The 13,463-nt window shown below is 46.3% G+C and overlaps 1 protein-coding gene across 1 annotated transcript in view; it reads right to left on the bottom strand.

The window, feature by feature from the left end:
- clec19a (C-type lectin domain containing 19A) overlaps window positions 1–12,472 on the bottom strand; it is a 93,891-nt gene extending 81,419 nt beyond the window's left edge. Inside the window, exon 1 of the mRNA XM_070901752.1 lies at window positions 12,385–12,472. Coding sequence (XP_070757853.1) covers window positions 12,385–12,472 — 88 coding nt within the window. The remainder of the gene's footprint in view (window positions 1–12,384) is intronic.
- Between the last annotated feature and the right edge of the window lie 991 nt (window positions 12,473–13,463).

The following is a 13,463-nucleotide window of genomic DNA, read 5'->3' as shown; positions in this document are numbered from 1 at the left end:
AGGACCTGATTAGAATGTCAAAGCATTGATTCCCACCCAGTTAGCCAGATGGAGAGGCTGGCTAGCTGTCAGGCTGGTAGGCCTGCAGCACTAGGCCGCAGAGAGGAGGGAGGGAGGGATCGGGAGGTGTGGAGGGGGGCAGGGTCAGAGGCCAGAGGAGGATTGGGTTCAGAGGGGGGAGGCCAGAGGAGGATTGGGGTGGGAGGGGAAAGTCGGAAGGCCGGAAGAAGAGGGGTATTCAGGGGGCGATACCAAGGACCAAAGACCAGAAGGGGGATCAGAGACCGGAGGCCTTGCCGGTGGGGTGGAGGGAGGTCGGAGGCCATGTGGTGGGGGGGCGGTCGGAGGCCTGGGGGGAGGGGGGAGAGATGTAAAAGGTCAACGGTGGGTCTTCGATCACGGGGGGTTGGTGAGGGAGGGATGCTGGATCCAGCAGGTAAGTGGGTCACTTTCCATACCTCGGGAGCCTATTATCAGCAAGGGCAGACATCGACGACAAGGTCCATCACCGCCTCCAGTGCGCCAGAGCAGCCTTCGGTCACCTGAGAAAGAGAGGGTTCGAGGATCAGGCCCTCAAATCTGGCACCAAACTTATGGTCTACAGGACTGTAGTGATACCCGCCCTCCTGTATGGCTCAGAGATGTGGACCATATACAGCAGACACCTCAAATCGCTGGAGAAATATCACCAACGATGTCTCCGCAAGATCCTGCAAATCCCCTGGGAGGTTAGACGCACCAACATCAGTGTTCTCAATCAGGCCCCAGCATTGAAGCACTGACCACACTTGAGCAGCTCCGTTGGACGGGCCACATTGTCTGCATGCCTGACACAAGACTCCCAAAGCAAGTGCTTTACACGGAACTCTGGCACGGCAAGTGAGCCCCAGGTGTGCAGAGGAAAGGACACCCTCAAAGCCTCCTTGATAAAATGCAACATCCCCACCGACACCCGAAGTGGAAGAAGAGCATCCAGGAAGGCGTTGAGCACTTTGAGTCTCGTCGCCGAGAGCATGCAGAAAACAAGCGCAGGCAGCGGAAGGAGCATGCGGCAAACCAGGCTCCCCATCCACCCTTTCCTTCAACCACTGTCTGTCCGACCTGAGACAGAGACTGTAATTCCCGTATTGGACTGTACCTGAGAACTCACTTTTAAAGTGGAAACAAGTCTTCGAGGGACTGCCTATGATGATGAACTCTCAGATCCAGCATTCCTTGCTTCTATTTAGCTGGAGGGTTACCAATGCCGGAGAAGCACGGCCAGACAGAGTTAAATTTGTAATGGTGGATCACCATGAGGCATGGAGCCTCATTATAATATTTAAATAGATACCCGCCTCCTGGGAGCAGGTTGCGTCCCCACATCCCCATCTCGCCTCCATTAAAAACGGAAGTGGGCGTGTTGGAGACAGGTTGGTATCGGGATTCAGGTTTTAAACTGTTTAACCTCCCACCCAGCCCCAACCCACCCATTTTTTGTGGGGTTAAAATTCCCCCGCAATGATGCTTCAAGTTGATTGCAAATAGCCTGAAACAGGGTTAACTTGGGCACATTGTCTTTGGAACTAAATGTAAGAAGGCACTCGTGTTTCTGGTAAAAGGTTATTACACGTTTTTTTCATGTAATTTTACTCAGAGGGAATTTTATGAACATAGTTCATACTTTTCTAAAAGATCCAGTATTCCTTTTCAAAATGCTTTGTGGGGGGGTGGGGAGAAACGAAATGCCCCAGTTGTGCATCTCCCATTAGCGCCTTCAGGAGTCGCAAACGGGATGCGAACCTGTTTTCGCCCAGGGGGTTGGGGAGGCTACTGGCTCCCGCAAAATTGTGTGGGAGTTAGCGAAGGCGCTAACATGGTAGTGTCACGCCCTGCTAGTAGCAGCCTGGGCCGCCACACGACCGGCGATGACATCATAGCAGTGTGCGGCGATCTCTTAGTGCCCTGTAGCGACCCATTTCAGCCCCGCGGTGGAAATTGGCTAGCGCCCGCGAGCGGTGTCAGCACCAGCCTCGCGGGTCACGAACCGGGCTGACCTCCGCTCCCGGGGCGGAAGTTAAAAGGAAGGTGCGCTGCACTGCGTGCCGCCATTTTGGCTAACTCACTGCTCGTCCTGCTCTAGGACGTGGTCCGGGCCGCCATCGTGCAGCCCAGCACGCCGTTTGGGTGCCGGACTGCGGCCATGGCACTACCCTAGCTTAGTGGCCCCGTTGTGGCCATCAGAGTGCGCAGCGGCCCTCCCCTTTAATGGAAGCAGAGGGGTGTTGAAATGGGTCAACGCTACGCGGCTGCCGATCCCGCCCGAGTAGCACTACGGATACCGCCCCAACAGGAAGTGGAGTACGCGACATTGCGCTCCACTTCATGTGAGGGACGCTAACCCCAATTTCGCGGCCGGGGTGGGACTTCCGCACTGGGTGCAGGAAGTCCCTCCCCAACTGGATTACCGCCCCCAAACGGGGCACTGGGGAATTTCTCGCCCTTGATTTTTAACTGGAACATTAATTGTGGGTTAGGCAAGAAAACTGCAGCTGGCTGGGAGAGGGTTTCACACCAGGGCAGCGAGACAGCTGCTGTAAGGGTGTGATCTGCTGAGTATGTTTGTCCACAAATGGAGATTTATCTTTAGTGGTGGTTACAGGTCGTTATCTTATTTGTTCATGTAATTAACCCTGGAATGTAAGGAGGCATTCATTTGTATTGATAAAGAGCTTCCCGTTGCCATTGCTGACATGTAATCTGGCTTTTCTCAGGATAGCAAAGTTTTTGGGGAAAAAAATGTACCATATAGTGATGGTGACTACCTTACATGGGTATTTGTGATATATACACAGGAGAACTAAAGATAGACCATTCAAATTTTAGCCAAGACCAAAGATTTACAGTTTGCATGAAAAATGGATAGAATCCCAGAATTGAATCCCCAAAACACTTGAAAAAATCCTGTGTAATACAAACAGAATTTGACTAACTCTATAAAAATGGACATAACTGTGGAATATGATCCCTGAAACATTGGTAAAAGTCCCAGAATCCTACATAATAAACATGGAATTTGACATCTTAGGTTGACTACAAGTTGGCATAGTGGTTTGTGAGGCTCCACGCTGGCAGTTATGACCCCCATTCGGGCACCATGAGGGGAATTTTAACCCCAAAAAATGGGTGGGTTGGCGTTGGATGATCAGATCCCCCCCGGCGCCCCTTGACCCTTCTGAGCTCCCAACAAGGCCTCCGATCTGTTCCTGATCCCCCCGCCCCGGGCTACCGACTCCCCAGAAGAGGCATCCAACCCCCTCTGCCCCAAGACCTCAGATCTACCCCGATCTCCCCCTGGCATCCTCCTGACCTCCCCATGAGGCCTCCAACCACCCCTACCTCCTCACAAGGACCCTGATCCCCCGCTCTAGCCTCCGATCCCCCCCTCCGGCTTTCCAACCTCCCCCTTCTGACCCCTGATCCCCTTCAGTCTTCCAGCAACCCCCTCTGGCCCCGTTTGGGGCAATATCTTTTGTGGAAGTGCAAAAGGAGCACTGGGCGCTACACAAATGATACCGACGGGAACTTCCGGTTTAGCACTCCAAGAGGGAAGTGGAGTGCTAAATCAACCATTACCACTTCCCTTGGAGTGCTAAAGGGAACGAGAGGGGCGGTAGCAATGGAGCGATGACCAATGTTCCGTGCAGCGCTGCCAGTCTTACAGGTTCCTTTCCTTCCTTAAAGGGAAGGGCAAATGCTGCGGTCATTGAAGCCTAAGGCTGAGAATGGTTATCGACGGCGCCTGTGATACGCACAGAGCAGCCCCAGCTCTAAGAGAGTGCAGGGCTGATCAATCTCGGCCTGGAAATGTTTTTTTAAAACTGGCCACTGGGGAGATAATCAAATTTTAGCCTACCTGACCACCAATGCCTTTAATTAGCGCTCTTCAAGCGGCCAGTCGAGATCACAATGCCTCCTGCGGCTGCCATTATGGACGCCCGGCGAGGCTGCAGGGGGCGGAAGCGAATTTTATATCCGGGGCGATAACAGGGCGCTGCGCATCGGATGACGTCATGATCTCCAGGGTGCAGGAGATCGAGGCAGTAAGTTTCAGCAGCAGCGCCAACCCGGCAGGGAAGTTCGCGGGCGTTAGTAATTTTGCATGCCCGGTCGGTAGCCATTCGTGCCCCATTATCACCCCGACCTGCCGCTGGTGTTCTCACACAGCTTGAGGCCTCCATGCTGCTCATTTTATGGCCCCGACCTGCAGGGAGCAGCACGAGCTGGTGCAGGAGGGTGATGGCAGCGAACACTGACGTCAGCAAGGTCCACGTTGGTGATTAAAGCGTGGGCAGATACAGCAGGGGCGGCAAGGTCGGGGCGAAGGAGCGGCGAGAGATTGTCGAGGGGTGTGATCGGGGCCCAGGGGCAGCACGGGCCAGCCCACACTGCGATATATGTGCGCACTAGGTCCATGCAGCAGAGCAGGTCTCCAGTTGTCTTGGGTAATCCTTGCCGCTGGACCAAGACCTAGCTCTGTCAAGCCCGTGTGTTGGCTGGTGTGCAACGGCCACCACACGTTAAAAAAATCCATGCACAGACATCTTCCACCCTTGAGGATGTGGTTCGGGTCCTTCATTGAAACACCTGTGAACTCATCCTTTTTTGGCGTGGAAGCAAGTCATCCTCGTTTTGAGGGACCGCCTATGATGATGATGATGATGATGATGATGATGATGATTATCGCCCCCTCTCTCCGCCCCCAGAGCCTGGATTAGGGACCCAATTCCTGGAGTGGAGATTGAACTCATGACTACCTGACTCAAAGTTGAGAGGGCCTCCACTGAGCCAAGGCTGACACCCTTGTCGTCAGGAATGTTATGACTGAAACTAGAATTCAACTTGCATTAATCCTAGTGTTCTGCTGAATATATATATATATATTTCCTACAACATTCCCATCGGCAATGTACATCATTCCTACGTTACAACAATGACTACACTCCGAAAGTACTTCATTGGCTGTAAAGCGCTTTGAGATGTCCGGTAGTTATGAAAGGCGCTATATAAATCCAAATCTTTCTTTCTTTCTTTATATATTTGTTTCATGATCCCACAAATAACAAGGCCTGTGTTACGTTCTACATAATTACATGGCAACTGTGCTAATGTTTTTTTCTTCCTTGAAAGCGTTCTATCCTTTAAATGTCTCTTGCTGCTGTTTACCCATTAGAATTGGTGTTCTTCCTCAGCATTTAGAAAATAGATGCAGGAGTAGGCCATTCGGCCCTTCGAGCCTGCATCACCATTCAATATGATCACAGCTTTAAGAAATCATTGACCTTAATTGCCTTTAATCAGGAACAACTCCCAGCCTGTAAGGATAAAAGGCAGGGAAAAAGTTCAGTTGAGGAGTTTCAAGAGGAAGGAACTGAGAATGAGAAGAGCTATGTTAGAGAGTAATTCTTGTTACCGCTTGATTCATCGCTGCACTTGAAGATCCAAATGGTGCGGGTGAATAAACCTCACTTGTTTTAACCATTAAATTCTGGTCTGCGGGTCTAATTGATCACTGGGTCCTGGGCTTGCTTCAGCTTTTTAGATTTAAACAGGAAAAAAATATAAATGTTTCAAATATTAACTACATGGATTTCCTTTATGGTAGATAGCCCTCAAGTAAGTCACCACTCGGGATTATAACCCTTGATACAAGCGTTAGCAAGTACACTTGCCCCATTACACGTGTGATAGTTTCCCCATTTCCAACACCAATCATCCTACGAAGAAATAATACCACTCATGAAAGTGAGATTGCTAATTTAATGTCAATTTGTGCCAAATCACTTGCATGGTCTGGCCCCAGGCCTATCAACGTCTCTTTTTACATAAGTCCTATAAGTTAATAGAGCAAATCCCCATCTGTATAGGTTGGATTTGAACCAAGGTCCCAGAGGTGAAAGGATAATATACAAATACATTGCCCTACTCCATTTCCAATACATTAGACTTCCTCAAAAGGAACACATCCATGAGAAAAATGGACCCACCCTCATTTTAACAAATTGTTCCACCTTTCATTTTAACAAATTGAAAACTCTTTTTTTAAAACAAGCATTTGTCTCCCTAGCTTCCCTGTGTATTTGTTCCTGGTGTCCCCAGTCTCGATTTGCATTTGCACATGCCCATCACAGAGCCTCACACAATGGCAGTCAATTCGAGAAGCCATTCCTCTCTGCTCAATGATCTGCAGCAAGGGAAAAGACACTGGCTGTCAGCATCGTCTCTTTGAATAAAACTTATTCTGGTTTAGTTCACAGGGATTGTGTGTTCTTTCTGAACATGATTCTGATGTATTTTCTGTTTAAGTCATTATCAAGTTGTTACTCAATAATTGGCCATGAGTCCTGCAGCTACATCATTCTGACTCTGATCAACTACTCAGCAGTGGCAAGTGAGAAACAAGAAAGAAAAATGTGCATTTTTATATATGGCGCCTTTCTTGACCTCAATACATCCCAAATGGCTATACAACCAATAAAGCACTTTTTTTCAAGTGTTGTCACTGATTCCAACAGGTGAAGAAGTTTAAATTATTAAAAAATATTTTGAGGGACCAACTCAGTGAAATGCTTGCACCAAAATTCAGCCTCCCGAAAAGGTCTCTTACCACTGGAAAGCTGCGGTCAAGCAGCGGAGTTGAGTGACCACCGACAGCGAATTTCATCTCGGGGGGTGGGGGATCCCCACTTCCACCCCGCTGCTGCCCACCCCTCCTATCAAAGCGTGCACTGCCGATCTCCTGCACCTCCATATAAATTCACCTGTAAAAATCTTCGTCCTGCCACACAGTGCCCCCGACAGCTTTTTGTGTTGGTGCACTGTGTTTTCAGTGTGAGGCAGCCTGGTACCCCCTCTTGGGTGCCAGGCCGCTGGCCCGGCCAAAACCCTCCTGATGGCTGAGTGGACTGAAGTTTTAAAATGGCGAAGGCTCTCCTCTTTAAGTGAAGGGGAGAGTGTGGTGACGCACATGCATCATGATGTCAGCAGTGCTAGGCTGATGACTGACAGCAGCGGAGACTCTGTCCCGCCTCCACTTCCACCCCTCTAGAGTGCTCACTGCCACACTTCTGCCCCCATTATGACTGGCTTCTGGCCCACTCCAAAAAAATTGCCAGAGAGCTGAATTTCGCGAATGAGGCCACCTCATCCACAGTGGTGGAAAAAACACTTCAAAAGCAGTAGATGCGACCCGTTTCGGGCGGACCTGAATTTAGGCCCCAGTTGTCTTCATGACTACAGTCACATCAGTTTGTACATTCCAGAGACTTGAACTCAAAATTTTCTTTAAATACATTCAATTCCTGTCTCTGATGTAGACACGCAAACTTCTGTAGTACTGAGGGAGTGCTGCACTGTCAGAGGTGTCGTCTTTCAGATGAGACTTTTAAACCGAGGTCCCGTTTGCTCTCTCAGGTGGACGTAAAAGATCCCATGGTACTATTTCAAAGAAGAACAGGGGAGTCATCCCTGGTGCCCTGGCCAATATTTATCCTTCAATCAACATAACAAAAAAGTCAGATTATCTGTCATTATTGCACTGCTGTTTGTGGGAGCTTGCTATGCGCAAATTATCCGTCGCGTTTCCAACATTACAACAGTGACTACACTTCAAAAAGTATTTCATTGGCTGAAAGACGTTATATAAATCCAAGTCCTTCTTTCTTTTAGATATTTTCCATGTTTTCATAATGAGGTCTAAGGTACATATAAAAGTAAAGAAAAGACAGGTCACCACTAAATTCAGTATAAATGTTCAATATGAATTGAAACGATTACCACCTTTTCCTCTGTTAGTCAAAACATAACAATCTATGTCGACAAACTTCAAAATACGGGCCATTTGCACATGAGATTGTTACGACTGAAGTGAACCCTAAGGTTACGTAGCAATGCAGGAACAGGAGTAGTTCATTTAGCATCGTGAGCTTGTTCCGCCATTCAAGTAGATCATAAGAACATAAGAAATAGGAGCAGGAGTAGGCCATTTGGCCCTTCGAGCCTGCTCCGCCATTCAATAAGATCATGGCTGATCTGATCATGGGCTCAGCTCCACTTCCCTGCCCGCTCCCCACAACCCTGTACTCTCTTACCACTCAAAAATCTGTCTATCTCCGCCTTAAATATATTCAATGACCCAGCCTCCACAGCTCTCTGGGGCAGAGAATTCCACAATTTACAACCCTCTGAGAGAAGAAATTCCTCCTCATCAGTTTTAAATGGGCGACCCCTTATTCTGAAACTATGCCCCCTAGTTCTAGATTCCCACATGAGTGGAAATATCCTCTCTGCATCTACCTTGTCGAGCCCCCTCAGTATCTTATATGTTTCAATAAGATCACCTCTCATTCTTCCAAACGCCAATGAATATAGGTCCAACCTGCTCAACCTTTCTTCATAAGTCAAACCCTTCATCTCTGGAATCAACCTCGTGAACCTTCTCTGAACTGCCCCCAATGCAAGTATATCCTTCCTTAAATAAGGAGACCAAAACTGTATGCAGTACTCAAGGTGTGGCCTCATCAATATGGATGATCTGTACCTCAACTCTATTTAACCACCTTTGCTCCATCACCTTTCAAACCCTTACTTAACAAAAATCTATTGCTCTCAGTCTTGAGCTTTTCAATTGACCCACTGCCTTTTGAGGAGACAGTTTCAGATTTACACTATTCTTTGTGTGAAAAAAGTGCTTTCTGATTTCACTTGTATATGGCTTAACTCTCATTTTAAGATTATGCCCCCTGGATTTCCCCACCAGATGAAACAGTTTCTCTGTATCTACCCTATTGAATCCTTTTTATCATTTTAAACACCACTATTAGGTCATCTCTCACATTTCTAAACTCAAGGGAATGCGGACCATGTTTATGGCACCAGTCCTCATAATTTAGCCCTTTAAGCCATGGCATTATTCTGATAAATCTGCACTATACCCCCTCCAAGGTCACAATATCCTTCCTAAAATTCCGTGAATTGAAGCATCACTTCCTCACTTTTGTATTCCAGCCCCACTTGAGATAAAGGCCAACATCCCATTATCCTTTTTAATTACGCTTTGTACCGGTGTACTAGCTTTTAGTGATCTGTGCACATGTACACCTTAATCGCTTTGCTCCGCCACAGCTCTTAAGTCTCAATTAAGAAAATATCTTTATTTGTCTTTCTTGGATGCAAAGTAGATGCCCTCACACTCCCCACATTGAACTCCAGCTGCCATAGTTTGTTGCTAATCACTGAATCTGTCTATGTCTCTTTGCAACTTCCTCTTCCCATCTACACGGCTTACTGTGCCTCCTAATTTAGTGCTGTCTGCACACTTGGATGTACAACTCTTTATTTCTTCATTCAAGTCACTTATATATATGGTGAGAAGCAGAGGCTCCAGTACAGATCCATCGGAACACCATTTATCATGTCCCGCTAATCAGTGAATGTTCCTTTGTTCCTCCGCTCTGTCTCCTATCTCTCAAACAATTACCAAACCATGTCAAAAGGTTACCTTGAATTCTGTGCACTTTCAATTATGTTAATAATCTCTTATGCATAACTTTATCAAAAGCCTCCTGAAAGTCCATGCTGAAAGACAACATTAATAGATACTTTCCTGGTGACCTTCTGAAAAAATTCAATGAGATTAGTCAGACATGACCTGCCCTTCACAAATCCATGCTTAATCTCTTTGATCAGATAATACTTATCCAAGTGCTCAGTCATTTTGTCTCTGATGATACATTCCAATATTTCCCTCACAACTGATGTTAAACGGATGTGTCTGCAGTTATCTGGTTTCTTCCTCCCTTACTTCTTAAATAATGCAGTGATATTTGCAATTTTGCAATGCAAAAAGGTACATTTCCTGAATCTAGGGAGCTTTGGAAGATTATGATCAACACATGTGCAATTTCCTCACCTACTTATTTTAAAACTCAGGGGTGGAAACCATCAGGTCCTGAAGATTTGTCTACAATAAGTCCCATTATTCTCTCCATTAGCATTTTTAACATATTAAATCCATTGGCCAGAATGTTGCCTACCTGGTGCAGGTGGTGTCCGTGGCGGGTCGTAACCCGGCTGCTGGCTCCATCCCGCTACTGAAAACGAACTTACCTTAATGAGGCCTATTCAACCCACCCAGCGCATTACCCGGCCCAATGAAATGGAGCGGGTCTGGTGACGTCATTCATGATTCCAAGATATTTAAAGGGACCATAGATTTGAAGTTTAATCTAACATAGTGCTGTCAGTACACACAACAGCATTGAAATGTTACAAACACTGACAACACAGAGGCCTCGCGAGAGCTGCACCAGGTTCTCTGATGACTCCCTCCATATGCTTATGGAGAGAATCAGAGCATGCAAGAAGGTCTCTTCCCTTTCGATAGATGGAAGAGACCTCCCCAGGAGACCAATCAGCCTGGTTGCAGATTTCAGAAGAGGTCACAAGCAGGGATGTGGTCAGGAGGACCTGGCTGCAGTGCCACAAATGTTCCAATGGTCTCAGTAGATCACGAAACGTTACTGTAAAGCCACATTCAACCTCATTCTGCTGTGCCACTCATCACATCCTCATCACTCTGCCTTCCCTACCCTACTCCAGCACATCCTTAATCACACCAACTTATCTTGCACCTCCACACATACCTCTCTTTTTACATTATCACATCCCCATCTCACTAGCCACCCTTCACACTCACCTTTGTCCTAGTGCAATCATACCAACTAACAATATACAAGAGGGGCCACTTTGGTGTTTTATCCAATGTTTATGTAAAGTTTCTGTTAACGTGGTGTCAAAATAAAAATCTTTATGTTCAACACTTTGCATTCTTGCACAGATTTGTGTGCAGCTTTGGAAGTGGCTTAGTGAGTTGCAGTGAATGGTGATATATAAGGGTACCACCCGCAATGGTGATGAGTGTGAAAGGAATAATTTGTTAGCTCTGTTTCTCTCTCCACAGATTCTGCCTGACCTGCTGAGTATTTCCAGGATTTTATTTCGGATTTCCAGCATCCACAGTATTTTGTATTGGTGTTTAATTTACTGCCACTTTTCTTCTAGAAATGCCCACCTTGAAGAAGTTCTGCTCTTCTCCCCAATGGGAATTCTGTTTGTCTCTTTTACCTTGTTCATCATTATTGCTTTCTGCTTCCCTTCTTGTGTTTGATCAGGGATCTATCACAACTCGTGTTCACAGCCACATCTCCCTTGGCAACTGTCTCCTGTTTTCCCATGGCAGCTGTCGATGATTCTGCCATTCCCATTTACACCCTATCTAGACTCATCTTTTGTTTCTTAACTTGTCCCATTAACATCTCCTTGTGCTTTGCACCATCATCCCTCTTGTCTTTTAATCTCTCCTGCCTTCCACCCTATCACAGACCTTCCCTTTTGTTCTTTCCTCCCTCGTTCCCTGACCCTAGACTTGCTTAAAAGTCTGGTACATCCAGTTCTGAAAAAGAGTCATCGGCCTGAAGCTGTTTCTCTCTCCACAGATGCTGCTTGACCTGCTGAGTATTTCCATTTTTTTCTGTTTATTTCAGATTTCCAGCATCTACAGTGTTTAGCTTTAGTATTAGAAATTAAGCAGTAACTGGTTTTGCAAATAATAAGTAACCGTTGTGCCAGGACAGTAAGATCATCTCTTTTTTCGGGGAGGCCATGCTTACACCATCAGTCAGTGGACCATAGTCTCCCGATAACTTTTGATTGTTATACTGAAGCCTATGGCTTTTGATGATGTAGTCCAATGCAGTACAGTGCTTTCTCCAGTGTTAAAGTTTTTAACAAATAATGAAGATGGTCCAACTCGTAGTGCTGTTACTCCTCTGTGCCGTCTGCAGCGCCTTCCCCACACAATAATCAGGAACAAAGTGCCGGACAGAGAGTGAAACTGACAACTCGAAGCTTGTGAAGTTTCCAATCAAGCCGGAATGTTGTGCCCAATGTGCTAAATTCCAGGGGGGGATGTTACATTGACATTTATACCTGATTACTGGCACTAATATGTTCGGTTGCAAACAGTATGCGCTCTGCGATATTTTACAGGCTAAATCTTCATTCGCTATTTCAATAAGCTTGTTAATTAAGAAAAATGTTACAAGTTGTACATGTCCGAGTCGGGGGTTATGCCCAATCTATTGTCCGATTTTGACGCGAAATTAACAGCGAAAAAAGCAAAAAGCACATAAACACCGTTACAATCTTTTATCTAAAACGTAGCATTGCAATACTGTAGACCCCAAAAAGTCTGACATGTTTGTGTACTTGACAAAGTCATTGAATTAGTCCCTCTTTTTTTGAATTCTTAACAATATAAGTATGCTTACAGAACGTTTGTCTTACCTTGGCTAATTTGAATTTGTGTCGGGGGAACAGCTGCTTCTAAGATCACGGCGACAGACAGGACTACACACACACTCCATCTAATCATTGTGATAGCACTTGGACCGTCTCCCATTCACTGATCAAACCCAGCGAGCTCTCTGTACTTCATTCACTACAGATCCCAACACTCTGATCTCTGGTGCAGATCTCCAGCCACGGCCTACACCCTCCCCTTTATGGAAATAAGACACTAGGGTCAGGAGGCTGGTTTTAAATACTAAAAAGGTATGTTTAGCTCCAGAAAAAAACATTAGGGATTTGGGTAAGGAAAAATAAGGAAATGTGTTCTTTTCACATACATGAAATAAGGAAGTTTATAATGTTGGTCTACAGACATAATGCACACTAAGGGAAAGATGACTAATTTTGAAAGAGTGTGGAGAAATAATCAAGTGGAGAATTCTTTCGGAGTACTGCCACACTGGGTCATATGCCCTTCAGTGCCGTCCAGTTAATGGAAATCGTCTGTTCACAATTTTAATAGAGGCAATAATTCATTGAAGTTAAATGGGCTAACACCTCCATTGAAGTATTCAACAACAATGACATGCTAATATACGTTTTAACATATTGATCTGAAAGAAACACAAACTGTGGATAATAATTCTTCAGGCAATATAAGTTAATGTCGGGGTGTTCATGTAACCCAGGGCCTGCTGTGCATCTTGAGCACTTTGTGGCTGAGAGTTTTGGCTCACATTTGCGGTCAGCAAGACATTGGCCCGGAAATTGCGGTCAGTCATGAAGCAAAGGCATTCGCCGTTGGCCCCGAAGTAAACTTCGCACAATGATCTCGCGATCTCCGTGTTGAGAACTTCAGGTTTTCCAACATTCAATTCGGATCAATAAAGTATAGTGGGGATCCCCTAGTGCGAGAATTGTCCATGTACATGAGGGTCCTGGAGTTCCAGGTCCCGAACTTCATTTTGAAGGGTGGAAGATACCTGTGCGTGAGTTCTTTTAACATGGGGTGGCTGTTGCACACTGGCTACCACACGGGCTTAGCAGAGCAAGGTCTGGGTCCAGTGGCAAGGGGC

Source organism: Pristiophorus japonicus, chromosome 15 (assembly GCF_044704955.1).
Source record: "Pristiophorus japonicus isolate sPriJap1 chromosome 15, sPriJap1.hap1, whole genome shotgun sequence".
NCBI lineage: Eukaryota > Metazoa > Chordata > Chondrichthyes > Pristiophoridae > Pristiophorus > Pristiophorus japonicus.
The sequence above is the reverse complement of the archived record's forward strand: the minus strand, read 5'-3'. Positions and strand labels throughout refer to the sequence as shown.